This window comes from Polyodon spathula, chromosome 37 (assembly GCF_017654505.1).
Source record: "Polyodon spathula isolate WHYD16114869_AA chromosome 37, ASM1765450v1, whole genome shotgun sequence".
Taxonomy (NCBI): domain Eukaryota; kingdom Metazoa; phylum Chordata; class Actinopteri; order Acipenseriformes; family Polyodontidae; genus Polyodon; species Polyodon spathula.
The window spans coordinates 1,948,707-1,974,269 of NC_054570.1; the positions used below are offsets into that span (position 1 = coordinate 1,948,707).

Consider the following 25,563-nt stretch of genomic DNA (forward strand, 5'->3'; position numbering starts at 1 on the left):
GACTCTGAAGTCTCTTTAGATAAAAAGCATCTGCTAATAATAACACTGAACTTCTGCTTTGCTGTACTGCATGTTTTTCTGTAGTTGTATCTGCTTGCGTCATTTATTTCCTTGTGTATTAACTATCTAAACAGACTGTATTCAGGTTTTGAACTTTCTAATTAAATAAAACATGAAAGCATTATTGCTTGTGTTTGGTGAGTGCTTGGATTTGTTAAATTTTTTGTTTGATATACTGGGCCTTTAACCCCCCCCCCCCCCCCCAAAAAAAAAAAAAAAAACAAAAAAAAAAACAAACAAAAAAAACCCTACAAATGTAAAAGATATGTAAAAGACATATATCCATTGTGGTGTAGTCTATGAGGGTTATAATTGGGTACAGGTCTACAATTTTACTTCCCCTACTCTGCTACACCATCCATACCAACTAAATACATTGCAGTCTAAACGTGTTGAAGCCTTGTGACTGCCAATCACTTAAGTCACATTTTCAAAACATTCTTTAGGTGGTGTCAATAAGGTAATACATCTTCAAACCGTCATACTGAAAATCAATGTAGATGAATAATATAATACTGCCAGAAATGCTGTCAGGTAGCCAGTAGGGGTCAGTATCGTACACGTATAGTGTATTTTGTGTTTTAAAATTTGTTCTCCACTGCAGAAAGCCTAATATTAGTCTTGCTGTTTGTATGCTGGAGTGAATCAGTTTCGGGGTATTTCTTTATTAATCAACCTTATAAAAGTTTCCCATAATAAAAATATATAACAAAGTGTAATAAAGCACAGTGAAAGCATGGTAAAGCACAGGCAAGCATTGTAAAGCACAGAGAGGTCTGGTAAAGCAGAGGGAAGCATTGTAAAGCACAGAGAGGTCTGGTAAAGCATAGGGAAGCATTGTAAAGCACAGAGAGGTCTGGTAAAGCATAGGGAAGCATTGTAAAGCACAGAGAGGTCTGGTAAAGCACAGGGAAGCATTGTAAAGCACAGAGAGGTATTGTAAAGACATTTTAAAAGCATGGCAAGCCATGTTATACTATGGTAAATGCATAGCATAACAATGTGAAAACAGCAAAAAGTGTGTGTAAACTTACTGTGGTAAACTTGTATATAAGTGCATCTTTACTATAGACCCGTTGTGATTAAGTGATGAGTATGCCTCTCAGTAATATCTGATGGAATTTTGAAACATTTCCATAGCTGTCATTTGAGGAAAAGATCACATAACAGAACCCGGTACAGAAAGTTATTCAGTTGCATTCCACACATTTAATAACAGTAAAAGCAATTCTAAAAGCAGTACTTTCAAGAGCCTTTGAACTAGCTAACATGATTCATTTCTGAAGCACAAATGTTACATTAGTGTATATGACAAATACAACAAAACCGTCCCACCCTTGTAATTTACGCTTACGCTTGTAATTTCATGTTAATAGCGAGGTATGGTCAAGTTTATTAAAACCATAGTCAGCTTTGATAAATGCATAGCACAACCATGGGAAAAGCATGGTGAAACTGCAAAAATACCGTGGTGAACTTTTTTAAGGGTGTGCTCATACTTCTGTCCGGTTCTGTACATAACCAGTTGGTTCCATAGAGCCTGATTAGCGCTAATACTGGACTACCTTACCAAAAGTAACAGCGTTAATGATTGGGTTACACACTGAATATATAGCCTACTCAAAAGCTGTGCTAGTGGAACTGTGAAAAGGGCAAAACCAACTGAAAGCACAGGCAAGCATTGTAAAGCGCAGAGAGGTATGGTAAGGTGTATTAAAAAAAAAATAAACCATAGCAAAGTGTAATAAAGCACAGTGCAAGTCTGGTAATGCAATGGCCACTACGGGAATGCACATGTTGATGCTAGGCTACCAGATGAGATCATTAGGGGTTTAAAAAGAAGAAAATGTTGCTCCTCAACAGTGAAAGGAAAAGCGGCTGCAGTAGTTCTCAACCCCAGTCCTCTGGGGACCCCCTGTGTGTCTGCTGCTTTTCACTCCAGCTGAACTCTCAATTAACTAGACCCTTCCTTGAATCCCACTGTTAGCTTAATTAGGCCTTTTTAATTGTTCTCAGCTCAGATTTCAAATTGTTTGTAATATTTAAAGTTAAGTGGAAAGCTCCAGCTTTTCAAGAGCGGGACAAAATTTAAACGGCCTAATTGATCAGTTCGATGAAGGGTCTAGTTGAGTAATTGAGAGCTGGAATGGAAACCAGCAGACACAGGGGGTCCCCAGAACCGGGGTTGGGAACTGCTGCTCTACTGGATTTAAAGGCAACTGATCAGTTTTCAATTTATATATATATATATATATATATATATATATATATATATATATATATATATATATATATATATATATATATTTTTTTTTTTTTCCTGGTTATCTTCAGTCTGGGTTTCAACTTACTTATTCTTGGTTCATTGAGCAACACTTAGAAAGCAAGGACCCTAAAAGCAGAGCATTATAAAGCACAGAGAGGTCTGGTAAAGCAAAAGCATTGTAAAGCACAGAGAGGTCTGGTAAAGCATAGGGAAGCATTGTAAAGCACAGAGAGGTCTGGTAAAGCATAGGGAAGCATTGTAAAGCACAGAGAGGTCTGGTAAAGCAGAGGGAAGCATTGTAAAGCACAGAGAGGTCTGGTAAAGCATAGGGAAGCATTGTAAAGCACAGAGAGGTCTGGTAAAGCAGAGGGAAGCATTGTAAAGCACAGAGAGGTCTGGTAAAGCAGAGGGAAGCATTGTAAAGCACAGAGAGGTCTGGTAAAGCATAGGGAAGCATTGTAAAGCACAGAGAGGTCTGGTAAAGCATAGGGAAGCATTGTAAAGCACAGAGAGGTCTGGTAAAGCATGTTAAAAACAAACCATGGTAAACTATCCCTTATAAAATACACCCTTTTATCTGCATTATTTCATTAAACCTCACATGTTGTTTGTTTGCCTCTTACTGCTTTCAGTTTTCCTTTTTCACTTAGACTAATAACTCAATTGTGTGCAACTTTAATAACATAACATAATTATTAATTCAAGATACATGAAAATAGCCATTAGTGAGCAAATAAAATTGAAGTAGAACTACAGCTATAGGCGCAAGATATTAACAAAAATGTAAGGCTCTCTTTAAAATAATTAGTGAATACAATATAAAAGCCTGCCTGCTAGTTTTAATGGGTACATTTTTCTATGTTTAATGAATATAAATAAGCAAAGCCAAGCATGCCACAGAAGGTGAACTGTTATAGCTAATGAAGTTAATGCATTGAACAGATAGCTGTGAAGAGTAATTGGCCCACAGCTTCGGGATGTGGAGTACATCTTCAGTCAGCTGCAGGCCGATCCTCAGGAGATCCTGCAGTGTCTCTCCTTGCTACTGGTTGGTATCCATTTCCAGTTACAGGTGGCTGGTCACGCTCATCCGATCCACTAGAGGCCACTTCACCTAATTCTATGTTTTCTTGGTTTCTATTGGACCTTCTGAAAGAACAACACACCACATGGTTGTTAATCTTTTAATATACAGCTGTGGCTGAAAAGTTTTGCATCATTTAGAATTTTAGGATTGAGACATCATTAAAAAGCTACATGAACATAATTCAGATCCTTTATTTAACCCAGTGTTATCAAAGAACCTACAAAATGATATCGCAAAAAAAGTCGCTGGAAGCCAGTACAGTATTATTTCCTGTTGGATTTTGAAATGTCACATTTTTTCAATTGTCAGTTTTCCATTGAGAAAATGAAAAACTACAAAGCGGTGGCGTGCAATTTAATATGTTAATGTAGTGTTATCCTAACGTCTTTATGAAGCAAAATGAGTGTTCCTTCTATAGGGTGATGCAAAACTTTCGGCCACAGCTGTAGTCTTTGTTATAGGAGCGATTTAAAAAGAGAACTCCTTATATGCTTGTTGAACAGCAACTATGTGCGTCCACAGTTTGATATTTTTTAGATAAGATTTTATCTTGCAACACTAAAAACAAAGAAAGTCAAGTGTCACATGTTTCTGGTTTGTCAACTTGACTTAGTTTCTACCTAGGTTTTACCCAAGTAAATAAAGTACTAAAATATATATATTTAAGTCTTACCTTTTGCAAAAACAGTACGCAGCCACAAGAATAGCAAAGAGACTCCAAACTCCAAACACGGAAAAAAGAATAACTAGAAAAACACAAAGTTAAAAGCGTTGAGCATGCAGGCTCCTTGCACGATTGCATTGCTATCATTTCACTGTAGATGGAACTCGTTGAACCTTAGACAGAGCTACAACTTACTGCTATCCTAGTTCTTATCATATTGCCGTACTGTAATGCTATTTGCACTTACTGTAAACTATAATGTACATTATATATTAAACTTGCAATGCAACCCTGCATCACCTGTATGTTGCCAAATAAATAAATAATGCCAGCAATAACAAGTGTACTTTGGTGCAGGCCGGCAAAAGGACTGATTTATTTTCACCCAAAAATCACCTGATATATGATTCGTGAGGGACACACAACCATATATTGAAACAGTTTCTGTTTTAATTTCTTAGGTAGTTTATTACTTGACTTGTCATTGATTTCACACTTACTTAGGATGCTGGCACTGGGGTTGCTTGCTGTGTTCGTATCTGTGTAACAAAAAAATATTACTTTAGCAGAATGCTGTGGCATTGATTCTCACAGTGTATTTTACACAGCCATCATTAGGTTAATGAATCACAAGGTGAATCGGAAAAGTCCTGCTGAAAGTCTGCATCACAACTGCTTCACAAAAGCTAACAAAAAGTCTTACAGTATCTACTGTAGTAAATTGTATTAGGTTTAAATCACGCTACAGCGAGTGCAGGAATATAGGACATTATTAGCAATTGTGAAGCTACAGCATTTTGGGGCACAAACTCACCGTTGTGAGACTCCGTATTTGTCGTTTTTGAAGGGCAATCTGAAATGAGATGCAGAGCGGAGTGTTAAATATATGTTTGGTGATTATTCCAAAATTCATTTTTAGGTCTGTTTGGAAAGGCTCATTTTTCTTGGCATATATTTGGCAAGCATGGGAAATGGTGAGTGAATTCCACAACGCAGAATGAAAACCAGAAACTGCCAGACAGCAATAACGAACATGGCAACGGAACCCCGTGACTAAAAGAAAGACGGGCAGATTTCTGCCAGCTTTGCAACTGGGATGTTAAATTGAGTGCGTTGTCCATTTACTCATACAGATCACGCTCAGTCACACAAAGCTAGCGGTCATTTCTAAAACATTTCATTTCAGAAGTCAGCCTTTCAGAAGTGGACCTTTTTACTGGAATATTTAGCAAGAACCTACCAGTGCTATTGACTTGCAGGCTGGTTTCCATGAAGCCTGAGCTGCCATTTTGAGTTATAAATTCAACTGTGAATTTGCTGTTGTGCTCCAATGTAACATTTAACACCAGAAGCAGGGCTGTTCTGTTGTCCGCTTTGCAGAATAAGTAGCTTTGATCACCCGGGAGGACGTATGGTTTTGGAGGACAGTCAGATACAATCTCATTTTTGTAAACCAGCTTGGCGTTCCGCAAATTTCCTTTGTACACAGTGCAAGGTCCTTTTACAGGGCCCTGCTTGTTAAACTCCAGGGCTGCCGTTTGCCCAATACAGACCAGAGAGGGTGTATCTGAAAGAAAGACGAGGACAGTATTAAATTATTAATATTTAAATAAGTGCTATCTGAGTAAATACTGTAGAAATGTCATTTTAAATATTTTTTTTTATTATATTTTATTGGTTCTGGGTTATGTAACCTGTCAACTTTGTAAGCCCCACCTACTCTCGCTGTCTACATGTAAAGTGGGTGGGGCTAGCAGAGTTGAAAGGGCACATACAGTTGTGTGCATTAGATCACCTGAAGATTTGTCATTTATATATTTTATATACCTCTCTCCATGAAAAGCTCTGGGTGGGAGAATTTCAATTTTCACTCAGTAATCACTGATATAGAAACAGGGACTCTGAAAATGTTAGACCACTTTGGGCTTTAATTAGACATCTTAAACAACTTCTAAAGCCATCAATTTGCCTATTTTGACAATTTTCCAAGATTTTCAGTTACTGGTTTGATTTCATATGCACAACAAATCAAAACTACAGAAGCAGCGAGGTGTTCAAATACATTCGCATACGACTATAATGACACAATTTGGATAGAATGACGTCTGGCATCCGGGATACTTCAGACAAGGTGAAATTCAACTCAAAGAGATTAATTTCAAGAAGACAAACCTTATGCCAAGTTTTAAAAGCGAAGTTGTTTGTCTTTTATGATAATAATAATACAAAAAGTAATGTAATGACTTACTGGTAGCATCAGCAGAGTGCACGCCTAGCAGTATAACTATCAGGACAACTGTGAAAAATAAAACAAATATAAATTATCATACTAAGCCTGGATTACCCAGTGTTTTTAGAAATACAAAAATAAACATATTGAATTTAGGTTCCTTTTAATATATCTAAATCTTGAGTGATGTTTACTTGTAATTTGGACAGTTAAACGATTCAAAAATCGAATCTCAATCTTAATTTTGATTGCATTTAAAAAATAAAAAAAGCTTTGTCATTATAATACTTGTTATGTTATGATTTTTTTTTTTTTTGCTTGACAATTTCTAGTTTCAGTTTTGTCGCATTCAGCTTGATTCCTGGATTTACTGAATTTTTCAAATGAACAATTTTCATTAGTTTGTGTGTTGTTCATTAGACAAAACAGTGTTTAGCTCACAAGGTGAAACGCAGACTTATTTCTTCACTACTGGACAGGAGGTGCGTGCAATCATCTTAGGGTCCACCAAACTGTAAGAAAGCTTTTTTAATTGAAACTGCCCATTTACAAAAAAAAGCTTGTTTTACATCAGCTATTGAACAATAGTGAATAACTACAGTACAACCTATTAGTAACACTGATTCTTGAAACAAACAGGAGCGATTTCAAAGCTGTATCAGTTCAGTGACAGATGGATGTGTGGCAAAATTCCCTTTCTATGGGATAACATCTTACCTATCAACCACCAAGGTCTCAGCACCTTCGTGATATCCCAGCCGAGATCTGATGAAGCCTTCGCTGGAGACGGTTTATTTTTCTTCATCTTCTTGGCCTTGGACTTCTTCTGAAGGTGGTTCTTTTCTTTTTTCTCCTTCTTTTTATCATCAGAATCAGCAGTAGGAACCAGGCCTTGGTCCAAGCTCCAAGATACAGCAGGAACATCTCCAGAACCCGGAGTTGGGGCTCCAACATCTTCCTCACTTGGGGTCAATGCGGTGTCCAAAGCAGGGTGCCCTTCTTGGGCTGGGTATTCCAGTTGGGGGTCAGCAATGGAATCAGGGGAACTGGGAGCTTCGCCTGAGTCTTCTTCGCCTGAGTCTTCTTCGCCTGAGTGTACCGCAGTGCGTGCTAAAGGTTGGCTGGGTGTGCTTCTGTCCATCTCGTCTTGGATGACTTTCATCTCCAATTCAACACTGACACGATGCACTCCCTCACTGCCAGATTCTTGTACTGGAGTTTTGATTCCAGAAATGTCCTCTTCAAGAATGCTAGAATCAAAAACAAAGGACGTCAGATTTTGATTTCATTTTTTTTTTTTTTTTTTTTTTTTTTTACTATGTACACACCTGCAGATTAATCAATTCGTGAGGTGTTGCAGTAGCCCGACTGCAGTTAGCTAATAGGAGTTTGCGCCCCCTCCCGTCTTTCTCCTTAGTGTCCATTAGGTGGGGCTTCAACACTTTATATTCGGGTGCAGTGCTGGAACATTCTTTCAAAACAGAAACCAACATTTTAATGTTCCGTTTTGCTTCTACAGAGTTAATAATAATAATAAAAAAAAGAAATCTTTCATGGCTAAAATAAATCCGGTGGCCCGTTCAAATGAATGAAGAGTCGACATTTTCGTATCGCTTTCCTTTACTTGATGTCTTTTAAAATCGCCATTTATAATTCAGGCAGGAAAGTCATGCGATAGATTATTAAGTTATTAAGTTTCGAGGAGCACACAGCTGGAACACAACAGACTGAGACAAGATATAGAAATCCATTCCTTGAAGATCACTGGGCGTATTGTTTATCGATGGACGTATAAGATACCAGCTATTCGATTGACAATTTGATCGGGTATTGGAAGAGCATAAAACAGGCATCATGCTCACTGTTCTTGTTCTCAGTCAGGGATATGCAAGTCCAAATCTGAACACCGCCGTCAGCTTTAACACGCATAGTTGTCCTTAATCCAATACCCTGGGGCCTACTTTAGAAAGGACATTTTCAGAGTGAAATACATAATTGCATTTGTAATTGTTACCATAGTTACCGTGATTATAATAGTTACCATAGTTTGCCATACTTTTTAAAACTTTTATGCACACACACACACACCATGATGCGCTTTCGCTATGCTTTATTACACACCTCTACGGTTTACAAAACGTTAATAGGGGTGAACCTAGCAAGACGCTCCACAAAGAACAAATTCCCAAAGCAGCGAAGTTGTTTCTTAGTATTTCTTTTCGTGTCACTGTGCTTTTTCGTCAGAGATTGCTCTGTTGATGTCCGAGGCAAAACTGTTTCATTGTTTGGTTTTGATGACTCACCCTGTCTCTGTTGTAGGGTGTTTGACATCGTATGGATTTCCCCACAGAGCTGGATTCACTCTATCTTTAATTAAAAAAAAAAAAAAAAAAAAAAAAAAAAAGGGAAACATTATTTAACACAACAAGAAATCTCACAGGCTTTTACACAACACAGTAGCAGATAGTCAATTCAAATACTGCTATGCTTACCATCATTCAAATGTTTTACACTCCCTGGGTCTGATTTTCACACACACACACACACACACACACACACACACACACACACACACACACACACACACACACATATATATATATATATATATATATATATATATATTGGAAGTGCACGGCAAGTATACTTTTACGATTGATCACATTATTTATTTGCTTTAAACAATTTCAGCAGAATTTATTTTATTGAATTAGACAACCGTATTTACAAAAGTGTTTGCTGAGCTACACTAACAGTTTAGAGCAGTTCCCGGAGAAATCATGAATAAATATCGACACTGTGTAATGTTAAGTGTATTACACTGTAGGCGAATAGTGAGAGCCCACGCCTTTCATGTTTCAGACTTTAATTTCTAAATAGCTACATTATCTTCACGTTGGAATGTCATCTGGGATTAAGTTCAGTGTAAAAACTGAAATTATACATTGGTATTAAATATCTGGTTTATAATAACCGCTGTCGCCAGGAACTTTTTGCAACGGGGCTAAAAAATAATTTTCTTTTGGACAATGCTAACCCTAATTCCCTGTTTACTTTAAATAAATACCTACCCCGTTACAGAAATGTAATCTCTTATTTTATATTGTTCTATTTCATTTATACGTTTCCCCTGTATTTCATTTCATGAAATATTTCCTTTACTGTGATGTTTCATATTAAATGTAGAGATCATGGTATCTCAAACGGCATGATAACATTTTGTAACAGCTTTTGACGTTTTATTTTATTTTATTTTTATTTTATTTTATTTTTTTCTGAACCAACGTTATACAGCCTATACTTGTAAACTACATAAATGACATAATTTATACAATCCTTTAGAAGTTTTGCTTAAAAAAAAAAAAAAAAAATCACGCTTTGACTACCGAAATGTTAAAATAGCCACGTGATACATTCCATCAGACTTCTATAGGTTAGATTCACGTGCTTTCAAATTTGCACGAACATTATTATTATTATTATTATTATTATTGTAATTATTATTTTATTTCTGCAATGACTAGTGGTCTGTCTACCCTGCCTGCCACCTATTGTAAAGGATATATTGATCTATATTGAAAATTATGTTTCACTACTTGTGACAATTCCCTTCATTCATTACACCCTCGATGGGTCTAGAACAGCACCCGGTACGCATTATCCCTCCCTATATAACTTCGCCTACTGTTTTGTACGACTGGTAAATAACTGGACCCTCAACGTCTTCAGATAAAAAAAAAAAAAACAGTACTGTCAGTAATTGTTTCATCATAAAAACCCCCCCCCCCCCCCCCCCCCCCCCCCCCCCCCCCCCCCCTAAAGTTTCGCGTCTAGATAAAGCTAAAACTACATGTGGGGAATATTGAATATTATTTCCGTCTATGCTACTTGTCCACGATGTCGTGAGACCAAACGTCGTGTTTTAATTTTTAAATATCTTTTTTGTTTTAACTATCGATGAGTGAAGAAGCAGATAGCCTACTGCAAAAGAAGTAGTAAACTGAAATTGGCTTTAATTAGAATTTAGAAGAAGTTAAAACATTTCGTTTTCTTACCTTTCACAGCCATCTCTATTGCGTGTGTGTATGGAATGAACTGCAATCTGCGATGGTAGTATTTGTGCAGGTTTATTAATTTTCCTTGTCGTTTTGCAATCTGTTGTGTAACGTTGCGCAGCAAGGCTCTTAGCTTCAGCAGCTATAGGGCGTGTGTGGACGCTTACTAAAACAGATACAGGAAGTTGTCAGATGTCACTTTCTTTCCCATCCATTTCTCATAGAATTTATATGATCATGGTATAAATGATAATATATGAGATATGGTCGGGACCAAGGACGCTGGGGTTCGGCAGCAACCCAATGGCTTTCAACACCCCAAATGTCCCGTATCCCGATCAATAGGAAGAAAGTCCCGATATTTACCCACATAAATAAAATCTTTTATTGTGCACAGTAGAGAAGGTGAACACCACACGATGTGCTCTTCAGCCGGCTGACAAATCTGCTGATCACTGACTTGCATATAACGCTTCACCGTGTTTACTGTCATGCTGGTTGTGTGGCGATGAGATCAATCGATCAATCAATCCTTATTTTATATAGCGCCTTTCATAGTGGACCACCATCACAAAGCGCTTTACCAGATGCGGTAAAAACAAGAAAATCCATAATACTTCAAATACAGAGAAATGCATCTTACATGGTATACAGTAAAAACATTCCATAATACATTAAATACAGTGGATAGTATATCATACATGATAGTAGCATAATACATAATAAACTGAATACAGTGGAAAGTGCAGAATACATGAAATAGTGCATTAAATACAGTGGAAAGCGCATAATACAGTAGCATAATACATTAAATAGTGCACTAAATACAGTGGAAAGTGCAGAATAAGTTGGAGGGATACGTCTATTATTAGTATGACCCCTCCCATGTGTATGATGCATATGGTTCTCCAAACCGTCATATGCATGTTAAACCGCACTAAACTTCATATGCGACCTCGTTACCAATCTTACACAATAATTCTATGCACAGAAATGTGGGCAAATATCACTTGTAAAATTACATTACGTCTAAATTTGACATTTTGTATACAAAGAGGTATGCTAAGGCTTGTGACACCTGTCAGTTTATTAGAAGCTGTCTACCTTGCCGAGCATATGCGGGTTGAACCTAAAAGAACACACACTGCCGCATTTACCTCTCAGCAACAACTGTGTGAATTTTGTAATGACGAACGAACAACCTGTATCTCAAATTGATGAGATGGTTTAGAAACTACAAGGGCTTAAAATACACATACATAAAAAAATAGCATTTCCTTTTGATTCATATCTATCTATCTATCTATCTATCTATCTATCTATCTATCTATACATACATACACACACACACACACACACATACACACCATAATATATATATATATATATATATATATACACACGTGAAATCTGACAGGTATTTAGCAGGAAAATATGGAGAAACACAAAGCCACACCACTGAGAAAGACAAGTTAATGTTGACCTCCACATTGCACCGAATTTTTGATACTTAACTATAATTTAACAACTAACAACACTGTTTTAACTGCATGCGTTAATAATCGCAGCCTCCAGGCCTAGACACGTTTTTTGGAATGGCCAATACTCAATCACCTTGCTAGTCACTTAAAGGCAAGAATAACTTCCTGTTTAGACTTGTTTTATCTTTTTAGAGGTATGATATCATAGTGCCGAGCGCCACACCCAAGCGGAGGGCATTTTGTACACTGAATTTTGCATTGACGTGTTGTGATTTGCGCAATCACAATACAAGACACCCCCCCCCCCCAATACTTAACATTGCACCTGAACCAAATTCCTCTTTCCCTGCACCCGCACCGACTCAGAATTCCCGAATTCCCGAATTCCACTCTCAAACGGACACGCCCTTTGTTACAGGTTTACCTGTGGGTCATACCATTCTCTCTTGTTGAGGGTGGATAACGGTGTAGCCTTGCACTTATAAAAACATTTACAATTAAAAATATAGAGAGAACAAAGTGCTGCACGTATTAAACCAGATCGTCAAATGCACACAAGGTGTCCTAGCATTCTTTAAACTTTGGAAAGTTTCAAAGCACGGTTAAACTACAGGAATCGCCCCTTTCCTCGGCGCGTCGCACAATTGTTCTCTACGTTTGTTTTAGGAGTCGTTCACCTAGCCAGAACTATTGCGATGGCAGACAAAATTCCTGATCAAACAAAGTAGCTTCACACTAATTGGATTCTGTTAGTTAGAGTACATTTGCTGAGAAGAGAATTGAGATACAAGCATGATCTTGACGGCTCTGTTATTGATGCCCTTGTTAATAGGTACGTGTGTTATTTATTTATTTATTTATTTATTTGTAAATATTGTACAAAAATAACCAATGTTTTTTTTTTTTTTTAATCTATTCTGCTGAAAAGTATATATGTTTTAAAAATGTATGTGCATGTCTGTATTGTTTCATTTCCAGGTTAAGATGGGCGGTATGTGGACTTTTTAAATCTTATAAATTTCAGCCCTGCAAAGGCAAACGCGGAAGGCGATACCGTGTAAACTTGGAAATGCATTTCACAAAGGTCTTCTGTATTTAAATTAAACTGGATATAAGTAGAGGGGGCGGCTGACAGTCCAACATAATTATAATATAATCTGGGAAAACAAGATCTGTAATACTAGGCCACAAGAAGGTGGCCCTGGCTGCTTACAATTGCAATCCCTATTTTTCAGTTTGCGTTTAACCAGGCTAGAAATGGGGAGGCTGTAATCGTACTATAACTAAATAATCTGTGTGTGTGTCATATATATATATATATATATATATATATATATATATATTGAAACAGTTGTAAACTTATTGTAGTAAATTTGCTTAAAACGAATTTTTTAACCAATGGTTAAATTTAGTAAAATAATTTTGTATTACTGATATGAGTATATCAAAAAAAAAAAGAAGCAAGACAAAAAGTAAACGTAACTGCCCCTCTCGCCTATACCAGACAACATTATGTGTTTGTGTAATGTTAAGATGGGGGGGAAATTTTTATCCTTCATATCAAACAAACTTTGCCAGTCGTTTTTTTTTTTTTTGAAAGTGGCAGCTTGCACGATAATTTTTTTTTACTCCCACATCTAAGATGACTCGTCGTTTGTTTACTGTAATGGAAAGACGCATTTAACTGATGTTTTAAAACACCGTTGTCAGGGCTACTGTAGCGAGTAGGCTAGTTTCGGATTGCGTGGGTATGCGGGGGAGGGCCGGGTGTAACTTGAAACTGCGGTTGTGAGGTTAAGTTTGTACAGTGATATAATAATCTTTATTTTATATAGCGCCTTTCATAGGGGACCACCATCACAAAGCGCTTTACAAGATACGAGGCCAGGGTGTGTCAACTATGCATCAGCTGCAGAGTCACTTCCAACAACGTCTCACCCGAAATCATACCCTCGCACCTGTTTAACATAAAGCACCATTGTGTTCAAATCAATTGCGAATTCCCCCTAGCCTCTCATGTTGTCAGACAACGTTACTGTTTTGCAAGTACTTGTTTTGTATTGGAACTAATTTTAATGTTTATTTCACATTTACCCCCTTCACTGATCTATTTTTTTTTTTTTTTTCGTGGCAATGACGGCCAGATACTAAGGAAACAGTCAAATTGTGTGCCCCCACAAAACACAATTAATACTTATTTTTGCAACCAGGTGCAGGAAACAGTTTTAAATGTACAGACAGGTTGGGTCTGGTATTCTAAATTCAGTTAATGTGTTTTATTTCCATCAGGTACACACACTGCTCCTTTTTGTATGCAAAACAGTCTTGAAAGCACTGAGGCAGTTCAGGAAATTGGTGGTTGACACATTTAGGTGCTGTTGTTTGAGGCCAGAATACTTCGGAGCATTTTGAATTGGCATCTTATTATTTTAATTCTCAACTAATTGTTATGATTCACTTGGTCTAATTTTGTTAAGTGGAGAAGTTAGGCCCTAAATGTAACTTCATTGTGCAAATACAGCTCTTCGGATGCTTTTGGGACGCCTCGATATAAGAAAGCATAAAACTGATACGTTTCTTGGTGGTTTCCTACCCTCAATGCCGATAAAGCTCAATCTGCTACATGTTTGAGCTTCTATGAACAATTCAAGGAGTACTACAGCTTGAACTTAACTGTAATCTTGTAACTATAAATGGGGTGTAAATGGGGTGACAAAATAAATCAGTGTTGTCCCTGCACCCCCTGTGGGTAAAAGCTGTACTTTCTAAAAGTATAGGTTCTGTTGCCGCATCTGGCGTGCGGCGACCTTTACTGTCGGAGTAGTTTAGGGTTCAGTATTCATTTATTCTCTCTTACATACAGGGTCGTCTCTGGGGATATCGGTGACCTGCCCTCAGAAGCAATACGTGAAGATCTTGTTCCAGCCTGTTGTATTGAAATGCAACTACCAGACCACAGCCACCCAGCCCCCAACCGTCACGTGGCGGTACAAATCCTTCTGTCGGGACCCTGTGAGCGCGGCCCTCAATCCCAACAGCGTCACCAACCAGATAGCCAACTCCAACCCCAACTACAACCCCAACACGGAATGCACGGACCTCAGCCGCACCGTCCGCATCGTGGCCTCCAAGCAGGGCAGCAGCGTCACACTGGGGGAGATGTACCAGGGTCGCAGGATCACCATCACGGGCGGTGAGCAGACAAGCATTATTATTATTATTATTATTATTTTTATTTATTTGGCAGATGTCTTTATCCAAGGCAACTTACAGGTGTTACAGGGTTAAAATGCAAGATTCATATTTAAATAGTGTAAGTGCAAATAATACTAAAGTACAATTTGAACTAGGATGCAACAAGTTATAATTACAATGACATAATAGTAATGCAAGGATAGTGAATTAACTGAGTACACGTAATCTCCCATGAAGCACAACATTTAGGCTAACGTTTCCGTCAGCATGTGTGTTTGTCTGCTGCTGAATATTGTTTGGAGGGACCGAACGACCGTTTATACAAGCTACAAATCTTAAAATCAACGACTGCCTTTTTCACAAACTCTAATGGATGGATCAGAATGCTTTGACATTGAATTTATTAAGCAAACTGTTAAACGCTGAATTTGGAAATACTAAAACGTGTGTTCAGCGACAAATGTTTTGGCTCAGTCTGTCTCCGTGTCTTCATTGAAGTAATTGAACCCAGGTATTTCTAAATTTAAATTTATTAGTTCTTTTTAAATTTACCACAGAGTGCTTTATAATTATGCTTGAGAATATAACAGACAAACTGCATTCACAAGTAAACCCAGCGGTAATACAATAGAACGACAATTGCTTTTTTTTTTTTATTTGTGCTTATGTGGATAACTAATATCATTCGGCAGTTAAAAGATTAGTTTCACAGACTCTGATTAGTACTAGACTTATTTAGCAGTGGTGACATTAGATAGCAAGATCAGAGGTAATTAGGAAAGCCATCTGTTAGTCTGTTGAATTTTGGAATAATCTAGTCTAGTTTTACATTTGTTTGTGCAAAACCAAATGTTGAAGTTCACTCCCCCGCTATATCCCAGTGCTGGAAAAGCATCGCTGTATAACCTGTTGTAATGTGCCCTCCTGCTCCTAATTAAATTTGTTTAGATGCTGATTTGAGTCTCGATCAGACTGCCTGGGGTGACAGTGGCGTTTATTACTGTTCAGTGGTATCTGCTCAAGACCTGACTGGAAACAGCGAGGACTACACAGAGCTCATAGTCCTGGGTATGTGAAGATTTTTAACTTTGCGATGCACGTCCATCAGTAGTTGAATTATCGGAATTAGGTCATTTAAATGCACCCTTTTCTTTTTGCAAGGCTGGTAGTGAAACACAGCATGCTGCAAACTTCATATTTAAACTCTCAACCAAGGGCTGCAGAAATCTGGTCCTCTTAGATATTCTAGTTTGTATCATTAATTAATTAACAGATTAAGATTTGGGAGGAGGTTAAAGTGATTTAGGATATTGGTGAAAGGAGGCACCCAAATTAAAATCCCCGATTTGTATGTGTTTGACACAAAAATGAAACGAAGCGTGCAAGGGGGCTCGTGTGAGATGGGATTTTAGAAGGCAAGGTAAGTGCTTTTAAACAATTCAGCCTGGGCAAGCAGCCCGTTTTCTTCACCGCAGAAAGTTGGCACAATTCTTCACGCTTCCTCTAATGCCCCTTTTTATAACCACGCGAGTGTTATAATTTATTGATTCCTTCTTTGTTCTTGTCATTTACAATCATCTGGTGTCCTAGTAAGGAAGAAATCAGCATTAGATGTGTTTTTTTTTTTTTTTTTTAAATTAGTAATCAAGATGTGAGTAATATAGCAAAACTCAAACTGAATTACTGGCATGTATCAGAAGAATTTAATTTTGTAGTGATGAGGGGAAGTATGGGCTATTGGAGCCAAAATGAGAACAGTCTCAGAACTGAAAATAAACATGTGAGTGTAGGAATGTTTTTTTTAAAGCTTAGGTAATTCATGGCTGTTGCATTTGTTTCTTGACGATACCAGAACAGTAATTTCTGTAGGTCTCGTGTTACCTCTTTGTTAGTGGTTAATACAGCTGGAGATTAAACTTAATTCTGTACCACTGAATTTCTTCCTTACGTGGTGTATACTTTATACAATATTATTGCAACTTGTTGCTCACTCAAGGGTTCTTAAACGATGATAAAATCAAATTTATCTTTGATCTCTCTCATTACACTCTAGAGGGAATGTCATTTAACAAATTTATAAAACATACAGATTTTTAAAATTTTTTACCCCCACCCCCCCCCCAAGTTCCCAAAACTTTGGGTAAAGGTAGTTTTAGGGTATTGCAAATGCTGGTCTCTCTGTCTGTGTTTTCATTATAACTACCCATGATTGTATTATAGATTAAGATACACATGCTTGAGGTTTTCAGACTCTTGCAGATGATTTGGTGATGCCAATAATAGTTGTATCTTTGGCTTAGCTTGCATGGTATCCCCACTGGATCACATCGGAGCAACCGTATACTGTCTTATTGCATAGGCTGTGTTTGTCAATAGAGTCGCTGGTTAAAGTCTGTGTTTGTTTCTCTAAGGTCTCTGATGTTTGAGTCTTGAGCTAGCATCCCTCCTCATTTGAACATCAAAACCGAACAGGCGTTATTGTGTGGTAGTTAGATTCAGACCCTTCAACACTAGCAAACAAATTCACTAGAAGTCTTCCTGTTTTCATTGAATGAGTTACTTTTAGGATATCTTAGCAAATGAGGTTACAAGCACTTAACTATTCATCAGCCAAACCTGGCTTTCTTTTCATTGTTTGTGTGCAGTGGTTTAAAGCTGTTTGACAAAGGAACACTGTCTTGTACAGGCTGCAGTAAACATGTAATGAGACTCTCTTGGGCCCCAGTCTTCCTGTAGACTATTTTTTTTTTATTTTCCGAGAAGCCATCTAGTCTTTTTTTAGGCCGGAGGCTCGTTGGTAACAATGGGTTTTTCTCTTTCTGTCCTTAGGGAGGATGTCAAACTCTACAGATCTGTTGCCAGGCATTGAGGTAGTGGGTGTTGAAGGTACTGACCCCTTACGTGTTCTTGGTGCGGCAGTATTTCCATAGAGCGGAGGGGTGTTAGACAGCGAAAAGCAGGATTAGAAAACGGGATTTCTCTAAGAGTTGGGCTTAATGGGTTAATAACCACGGTTTTCTTCTGTAACAAATCTATTGTTTCGGACTTCACTTCTGTTGCCACAGCACTAAGTTACTGGATCGCTTCCTCTCCATTCGCTCACTTCTTCACTCAACATTGTTTCCTGTTTGCAGCATGGAAAACAAATGTAAAGCTCAGCTGAGGTCCTGTACTAGTAATTCAGTTTAAGAAGAAAGTGGATTTCTAGTGTTGACAGGAAATATGGGCTGGTGTATAAAGTGAAACAGGGTAGGGAGATAAGCCTGTTAGTCCTGCAGGACTAACATGCTGGTCAGATTTGCTGGCTGTGGTAGAGTAGCGTTGCTGTTGTGGCTGGCCAGTGGCAGGGATTGTAAACATGGAGGCAGAGGACTGCAGTTCAGAGCTCTTCTAGTGCACTAGTAAAAAAATAAAAATCAAAAAAATTGTAATTCAACAAAACGGCACCCAGGCTGTGCTATCACAGTGCAGAGACACAACTTGCTGTTCTCACTCTTACCCAGGTGGCTATCCCCAAATTGGCAACCAATGGCCACATTCCACACCTATTTCCACAGGGATGGGATTTTCAACCACAGCCCTGCCAAACTTCAATTCACAATTTATATATATATGTTTTTTATTTATAAAAACAAACGCAGAATGTATGCATTTGCACAGTCGGGGACAAAACCGTGCCACACTGCACTGTGGGATTCTGTTCTCTCCCTCTCTCCTGTGCCAGCGTGTTGACTCGGCCTCTCTCCTGTGCCAGCGTGTTGACTCGGCCTCTCTCCTGTGCCAGCGTGTTGACTCGGCCTCTCTCCTGTGCCAGCGTGTTGACTCGGCCTCTCTCCTGTGCCAGCGTGTTGACTCGGCCTCTCTCCTGTGCCAGCGTGTTGACTCGGCCTCTCTCCTGTGCCAGCGTGTTGACTCGGCCTCTCTCCTGTGCCGGCGTGTTGACTCGGCCTCTCTCCTGTGCCAGCGTGTTGACTCGGCCTCTCTCCTGTGCCAGCGTGTTGACTCGGCCTCTCTCCTGTGCCGGCGTGTTGACTCGGCCTCTCTCCTGTGCCAGCGTGTTGACTCGGCCTCTCTCCTGTGCCAGCGTGTTGACTCGGCCTCTCTCCTGTGCCAGCGTGTTGACTCGGCCTCTCTCCTGTGCCAGCGTGTTGACTCGGCCTCTCTCCTGTGCCAGCGTGTTGACTCGGCCTCTCTCCTGTGCCAGCGTGTTGACTCGGCCTCTCTCCTGTGCCAGCGTGTTGACTCGGCCTCTCTCCTCTCCCTCACAGACTGGCTGCTGGTGGTGTTGGTGGTCATGGGGTTCCTCTTGCTGTTGATGCTGATTGGGATCTGCTGGTGCCAGTGCTGCCCCCACACCTGCTGCTGCTACGTCAGCTGCCCCTGCTGCCCCGAACGCTGCTGCTGTCCCAGAGCCTGTGAGTACAGCCAGCAGTGGGCGTATGAAGTCACGGACAGGGTGGGGGGTCAATTACTCCCCCCCCACAATTCCATTTAGTTTTTTTTAAGTCAATTTCCAATTCCAAAATCCCATTCTCTTTTAATCATTTCTAATCCCGAATGAAGGGCTTTGGAATTGATTAAAAAGGGAATTGGAGTTGACCCCAGTCATGGTCACTAATGCAGTGCAGGTGCTGATTGGAGCTTAGAATAATTGATTTATCGCAAACAAAAAAAATAACATTTTGAGCTCTTTGTATATTGCTTTCTTTTTTTTTTTATAAGCCTTGGCAAACACAAAACAATGTACAAAGTAAACCTATACGAGAAAATACCTCAGTTACATTAAGGTAATTCTGATATGGCATACTTGTGTCAGATTCCTCCTTTTAGTCCTGAAACCTGACTTTTAAAACTTAATCCAGTTTTCAGGTTTCGTTGGGTTTACAAACTTTGCGTTTAAATATGGACGCGCCCTTTAACCGCTCTGGTCTGATCGCTCCCACCCTCCGGTTTCCTCCGCAGTGTATGAAGCTGGGAAAGCCGTGACGTCGGGGGTGCCCAGCATGTATGCAGCCAGCAACTACTCCCACCCCAGTCAGACCCGCATGGTGCCAGTGGGGTCTGCGTATCCCATGGTGCCCATCGTTCCCAGTCGCAACGGGTACATGCCAGACTACGATGGAGCCAGCTCGGGTAAGTAGTTCTGTTATCCTCCCCAGGCAGGCAGTGACACTGTACATACTTTTGATGTACACCATGGAGCTCAGCTTCAGCCTCATACAGGGGGTGCATGCACTGAACAGGGTGAGTACAAATCTGCTTGTTTTCAAAAAAATGCTGTTTTGTTTTACATGTTTGTTTTGTTTTTACTCCAGTCGGACATCACTCCCAGGTACCTCTCTTGCATGACCAAGAAGGTGCGAATTCTGGTAAGCTGAGAAGTTACAGCTCGAGAGTTAAAACACAGCATTTTAGCACCTGAGACCTGCATTATAGCTTCAGAAAAGAACTCCACTCAAAACGGTAGACCAGCTCCTTTAATGATATAATAATCTGTCTGCATTTTATTTACTTTTATCCGCACAAGATACTGAAACTGTAAGTAGTTATCCTGTGCTGATCTTTCTCTAATGTCACTGGGCGCTGAAAGAGTTAAAGTTGGGTTTAACTCTTTCAGTTATGTGGTATTGGAGCAGATGGGCAGCAAACACTATAGACCTTACAAAAGGGCAACCCTGGCACCATTTACATACTTGTGAACTTAAATAGTTATTTTATTTTGAAAGGGAGCATAAACGCTCTACACCCATCACTCTGAACTGATCGTTAACCATTTTGGATCTTGCGTTTTCCCATTTGTATTGTAATATTTTCCACTCGCTGTATTTTGCTTCCTAACATTCCAGTGCACAGTGGGTATCGAATTCAGGCAAACCAGGTAGATGACTCGATGAGGGTCCTTTACTACATGGAAAAGGAGCTGGCTAACTTTGATCCTGCTCGCCCTGGAGATGCCAATGGGAAATATGAAAAATGTACGTCCTTCTATATTCAAATAATCCAAAACAGTTACCATGCCATCGAGTACCTATAAGTAACTCCGCTGAAAACACTTGCTACCTTGAAGGTATGCAAGTCATAGCGAAATATTTTGTTTACATAATGTACAAACGTGGTCCTCAAGTGTATTTTATGGTAAATAAAGTTGGTGCCACTTTAAGCAGCCTTTGGTACCATAAACAAAACAGCTTTCAAAAAACAGTTTTTTTTTTAAGGGTGGGGGAGATTCCATTTAAAATATAGCACAGAATGCTTAGTGACGGAATGGACCCTTTTTGATGTAAAAATGAATGTGGAATGTTTTCATAGCACAGTGGGCTAAATGACAAAAAGACTGGGTTGCGCGAGCTGACCTTGAAGTCTGTTCTACGTCTTTGGGGCATATCTCCCAAACATTAAACATGTAGATTCATATGCCAAACTTTTTTTTTTTTTTTTTTAACTCTATCGAGCTACTCAAATGCCTGCCCATGCCAATATCCCACTTGAATAAATTCTACTAGCGTACAACGGCTGTAAATAAGACTCCTGTTGCACAGCATTCTCACCCATTCCAGGTTTTAATACGAGCTTGATCGGCCCTAGTGTATAGGTAGCAAGCTGAGGTGTGTCTTATTAAACCAGGACTGGGTCGAACCACTATGCAACAGGAGTCTTCTCTCCGTTCCTGCATACAGTGGAAGTAGATCATGACCGACATGTTTTTTTTCCAGTGACGGCAATGAGCGAGGTGAGCTCTCTTCACGAGCCCGCGGACCCGCGCGCCAACATGCGAGACGGGATGGGCCGGGTGCGCAACCAGGCGCTGATGCCCATCGTGGACGCGGACGAGAACATGAGCGTGGTGAGCAGTGTCTCGCGCCACGCCGACCCCCGTTACCGCGACGACGCCAGCAGCCGTGGAGGGAGGGGCAGAGGAGATTATATTCCCAGCAGGGGGCGGGCTCGCTCCATGGACGACCTTGATGACCTGGACCGTGGTTACCGTGACGACCACTACAGGGGCGGGGCCGACAGAGGGGGCCGTGGCAAGTGAGTGGCAAAGTTTTTGTGCTTCCGTTCCATTCTAGCTTCCTCTGGTTGATTTTTTTTTAATGCTCATTGGTTGCAGAATCCTGTTTTATGGTAGTTTTGCTCCACAGTGAAACTTTGCTATTAAGGTCAGTCAAGACCAGCTTGATAAGGAGAGGCTTTACTATTGAAGGGGTATAGTTGAAATATTTGTTTTTTTTTCTATGCAAACTAATTTTATTATTTTTTTATGGGACTTATTGTACTCCTAACACTGAATACAGGGGCCTTTCATATATCATTTCATATCTAGAGAACTTATTGAATTGTGATGGACATTCTTTCTTCACTGGATCAGCTAGTGTAAATCTGAACCTGATTCTCTGTACTGAACTAAGTGTGCAGGAGGAATCCTATTCTCTGCAATGTGAAATGGGGTCATAGTCAAACGTACAGCACTTTTTATAATAGACTTGAGAGAAAAAAAAAATCAACTAGCTTAATTCTGAAGTCACTTTGCAGACTAAGTTGCCTTCTGGAATAAATGGTCAATTGATTTGTTTTCTTCAGCTCTGGGGTTGATCGTGACGACCCCTGGAGGCGTGACCACTCCACTGACAACCGTCGCCGAGGGGATCCCTACGAGCGGCGGTGCCGTAGCCGTGACGACCTGCGAGACCTCGACCAACGCAGCAGCCCCGCTCCCCGCCGAGGGTACGACGACAGCTTCCTGGAGGAGGCGCTGAAGAGGAAGCAGCTGCAGAACCAGGCCCGATCCGGTAGCCGTGACAACCTGGACAGCGCCAGCGACGCCACGTACCGCTCCGGAGGAAACAAGAGGGACCGGCGCAGGAACTCGGACGACAGCTTCCCCCCGCCTCCACCCCCACCGTACACTGACACGGAGTCTCTCGCCTCTTCTAAAGGCAGGGGCAAGGGCAATCTGCGCAAGGTAACAAACTCTACACGAGATGTACTGTGACGTGACGTTTGGGAATGAGAAATGGCTGTTTTGGGGGGGTACGTCCTACTTTCTGTTAACTTTTTACACAGCTTCTGTTTATACCCTCTTGTTCGCTCTCTCTCTCTCTCTCTCTCTGTTAAATTTGAGTTCTGTTGCATTCAATATTTCCTCTTAAGCGCTGATCTCAGAGTAACAGAACCAATAACTCAATCAGGACAAACACGATTGTTAGGAAAATGTCCGTTTAAAATGTGAAGCTACTCGCCTCTTTTAAAGTATTAAGCGTTCCCATAGTTTTGGTATGTGGTAGTTTTTGTGGTAGCCTCTAGGGGTGGCAGAGTTGCATTAAGAGACTGCATGCATGTATGTGGTTTCCAATCACTGGGTAGACAATGGAGCCCCAGTTACAAGATGACTAAGGTTGTAATAATTCCAGTGTAAACAGCTGTTTCTAAAAGCATGCTTCCATCTCTTGTGTTTCAGAATGGAGCTGTGAGTCGGGAGAGCTTAGTGGTCTGAGAGCGGATTTCTTGTGTTCCGGAACGCCTCCTTTTAATTCTTACCAAATGCTTCCCTTTGTACGCTGTGAATAAGGCCAATCAAACCCCGTTTCATCAGCGTTCAACACAAGTCTACAACGGCTCCCGTCTACTGCTAGATCAATATTGTAAAACATATTCTGCAAGGGACATTTATTTCCTTTTCCAATAGGTGTTTGGGGGCGTCTTTCAGAGTAAAACATTCCTTTTTTAAATGTTTGTTTTCATCGTTTCTCTGTGTGTTCACACAGACAGATCACTGTGTGTAAAGCATCCTGTTCATCCACTGCCTCGAATGTGTGATTTTCTTAAAATACTGTACACACATTTTATAATTGTTAAAAGTCACTGAAAGCATTAGCTGAAGTGTTTGTCTACTGGGCTAGATTTCATGTAATATTTGCATTTTATAACCAGGCCAATTATCCCGTGTATGCATTCCAACAATTGAATCAGAGCAGTAAAATCTGAAAATGTGTTTTCTTAGAATAGTTTTTGGCAATTTTATATTAAGAAAACTTGGCTCTGATTCTTAGCTAACTGCGAAACGAATAAATAAAACGACCGAGGGGCACGTCAATGGAGTCAAACAGCCGCAAAATCAAACAGGGTCGGACATCCTCTGGGGATCTTGTTGGTTTTGTATAGGGTGCAACAGGAATGGAAATGCAGTTTATATTGCAAAACATGGATAGTTCAATTAACCACTAATTCTTAAGAGGGTTGGTGGTTAAAGGAAGGGACTGTTACCAGGAGGCTCCCGGTTCAGCCACTGACCCTGTGTGTGTGACCCTGAGCGAGCCACTGAACCGCCTTGTGCTTTAAAAAAAAAAAAAAAAATGATGTTTTCAAACCTTTTACTGCATGCATGAATCTGAGAGATGCCATACTGTTACCTGTGTAATACTGATTACCTGTGTTTTAGTGTGACTCATTTTTGTAAATTTGTGCTATTGATAGACTCCATAGCATAGTTAAGACTTCAGTGGTTGGAGCCACTAATTCTGGGATTTGTAGCTGTGTAAACCACAGTTGATCCTTTACTACCATAATTGAATTCACTGTGTATAAATGATATGTAGATTTAAATTTAGCAGGAGCTAGCTGGTCACATTGTCAGTAAAGATATTTAGATACATATTGATTGTGCAGTTATACAGTTAGGTGTGTGTGTATATAAGTTGATTTGCTGTAATTGCACACAGTTGTGGAGTTCAGGTGTGGCTTGGTGTCCAGTAAGTCAGGCAGTCTTCTCTGTTAGGGTGATCTATGTTAAATGGTGCTGACACCCCCTCTTATCTGCATCGCAAATCAAAATGATTTGTTTGCTTAAAGACTATTTCAGAGAGTCAACCAACATTGCCAATTAACCCTGTAATGCCTGACTTCTGACACCCTGTAAGCTTCTGATTGGCTGAGAGCAGGAACTCGTTAATGATGCCTGATGGGGTTTGATTGGTGCATTACAGATGTCTAATAATGCGCAGCACTGTTTTCAGCCAATAGGATTGAAGAGAAACGTTAATGCTGGTAATTCATATGAATTCCTGAACCATGCGTTACATGTATAATTAATTGCTTTAAGATAATACCTCTATTTTTTTATAATTGCTTTTGATTTAAATAGGCTTTTTAAATATATTGGCAACTTTTTTAACTGGATTGACATTTCATTTTGCATTTTTTATTTTAATTGTAAGTGTCAATTATATACAGTTTACTAACTATGCATCAGATTTAAAATTGCTGTAAATAAGACAAATCTAGCACAATGTACGCAAAGTATGTATCTGTATTGATTTTGGTAATATGAAGCATAAACTCTGTTTTTTAAAAGTGCAAGCAACAGGTGGTGTGTGTGTGTTTTTTTTTTTTTTTTTTTTTTATATTTGTATATATTTATTTTTCTCATAGTTTTAGGTGCACACTCAGACTAAATTGGGTTCATATTTTATGCATTTACACAGCCTTGAGTAGATTTGGAAGGCTGAATAGCAATGCTAGGTATTAG

At 39.7% G+C, this 25,563-nt stretch overlaps 2 protein-coding genes across 11 annotated transcripts; one reads left to right on the forward strand and one right to left on the reverse strand.

The window, feature by feature from the left end:
• Positions 1-2,985: 2,985 nt before the first annotated feature.
• LOC121304118 lies at positions 2,986-10,541 on the reverse strand. Of its 6 annotated transcripts, none has more exons than XM_041235075.1 (10): positions 10,363-10,538; positions 8,611-8,670; positions 7,636-7,778; positions 7,025-7,557; positions 6,326-6,373; positions 5,318-5,644; positions 4,892-4,930; positions 4,578-4,616; positions 4,087-4,159; positions 2,986-3,475 (listed from the first exon to the last, which is right to left on the reverse strand). In XM_041235075.1, the coding sequence occupies exons 4-10, from the start codon at positions 7,467-7,469 to the stop codon at positions 3,319-3,321; spliced, it is 1,128 nt and encodes a 375-aa protein (XP_041091009.1). In that variant the 5' UTR covers positions 7,470-7,557; positions 7,636-7,778; positions 8,611-8,670; positions 10,363-10,538; the 3' UTR covers positions 2,986-3,318. The 6 variants fall into 6 exon arrangements, with proteins under 6 accessions (XP_041091009.1, XP_041091008.1, XP_041091006.1 ...); XM_041235074.1 differs by having other exon boundaries at positions 8,611-8,674; positions 10,363-10,389; XM_041235072.1 differs by lacking the exon at positions 7,636-7,778 and having other exon boundaries at positions 8,611-8,674; positions 10,363-10,539.
• A 1,942-nt stretch (positions 10,542-12,483) lies between these two features.
• LOC121304401 (lipolysis-stimulated lipoprotein receptor-like) lies at positions 12,484-25,394 on the forward strand. Of its 5 annotated transcripts, none has more exons than XM_041235519.1 (11): positions 12,484-12,675; positions 14,707-15,036; positions 15,987-16,106; positions 17,868-17,924; positions 19,307-19,453; positions 20,001-20,171; positions 20,354-20,407; positions 20,885-21,013; positions 21,752-22,070; positions 22,620-23,069; positions 23,497-25,394. In XM_041235519.1, exons 1-10 carry the CDS (start codon positions 12,636-12,638, stop codon positions 23,029-23,031), a joined length of 1,779 nt encoding a protein of 592 aa, XP_041091453.1. In that variant the 5' UTR covers positions 12,484-12,635; the 3' UTR covers positions 23,032-23,069; positions 23,497-25,394. The 5 variants fall into 5 exon arrangements, with proteins under 5 accessions (XP_041091453.1, XP_041091452.1, XP_041091457.1 ...); XM_041235518.1 differs by having other exon boundaries at positions 12,485-12,675; positions 22,620-23,001; XM_041235521.1 differs by lacking the exon at positions 17,868-17,924 and having other exon boundaries at positions 12,486-12,675; positions 22,620-23,001.
• The last annotated feature ends 169 nt before the right edge of the window (positions 25,395-25,563 follow it).

Excerpts from the sequence above, each read along its gene's own strand:
- LOC121304118 (XM_041235072.1), bottom strand. Across the intron at positions 6,374-7,024 it reads GAGACCTTGGTGGTTGATAG|TTGTCCTGATAGTTATACTG; the intron begins GTAAGATGTTAT and ends TATTTTTCACAG. Across the intron at positions 4,160-4,577 it reads CCCCAGTGCCAGCATCCTAA|TTATTCTTTTTTCCGTGTTT; the intron begins GTAAGTGTGAAA and ends GTGTTTTTCTAG.
- LOC121304401 (XM_041235518.1), top strand. The coding sequence starts at position 12,636 with ATGATCTTGACGGCTCTGTTATTGATGCCCTTGTTAATAG. Across the intron at positions 16,107-17,867 it reads CACAGAGCTCATAGTCCTGG|GGAGGATGTCAAACTCTACA; the intron begins GTATGTGAAGAT and ends TTCTGTCCTTAG. Across the intron at positions 21,014-21,751 it reads CAATGGGAAATATGAAAAAT|TGACGGCAATGAGCGAGGTG; the intron begins GTACGTCCTTCT and ends TTTTTTTTCCAG.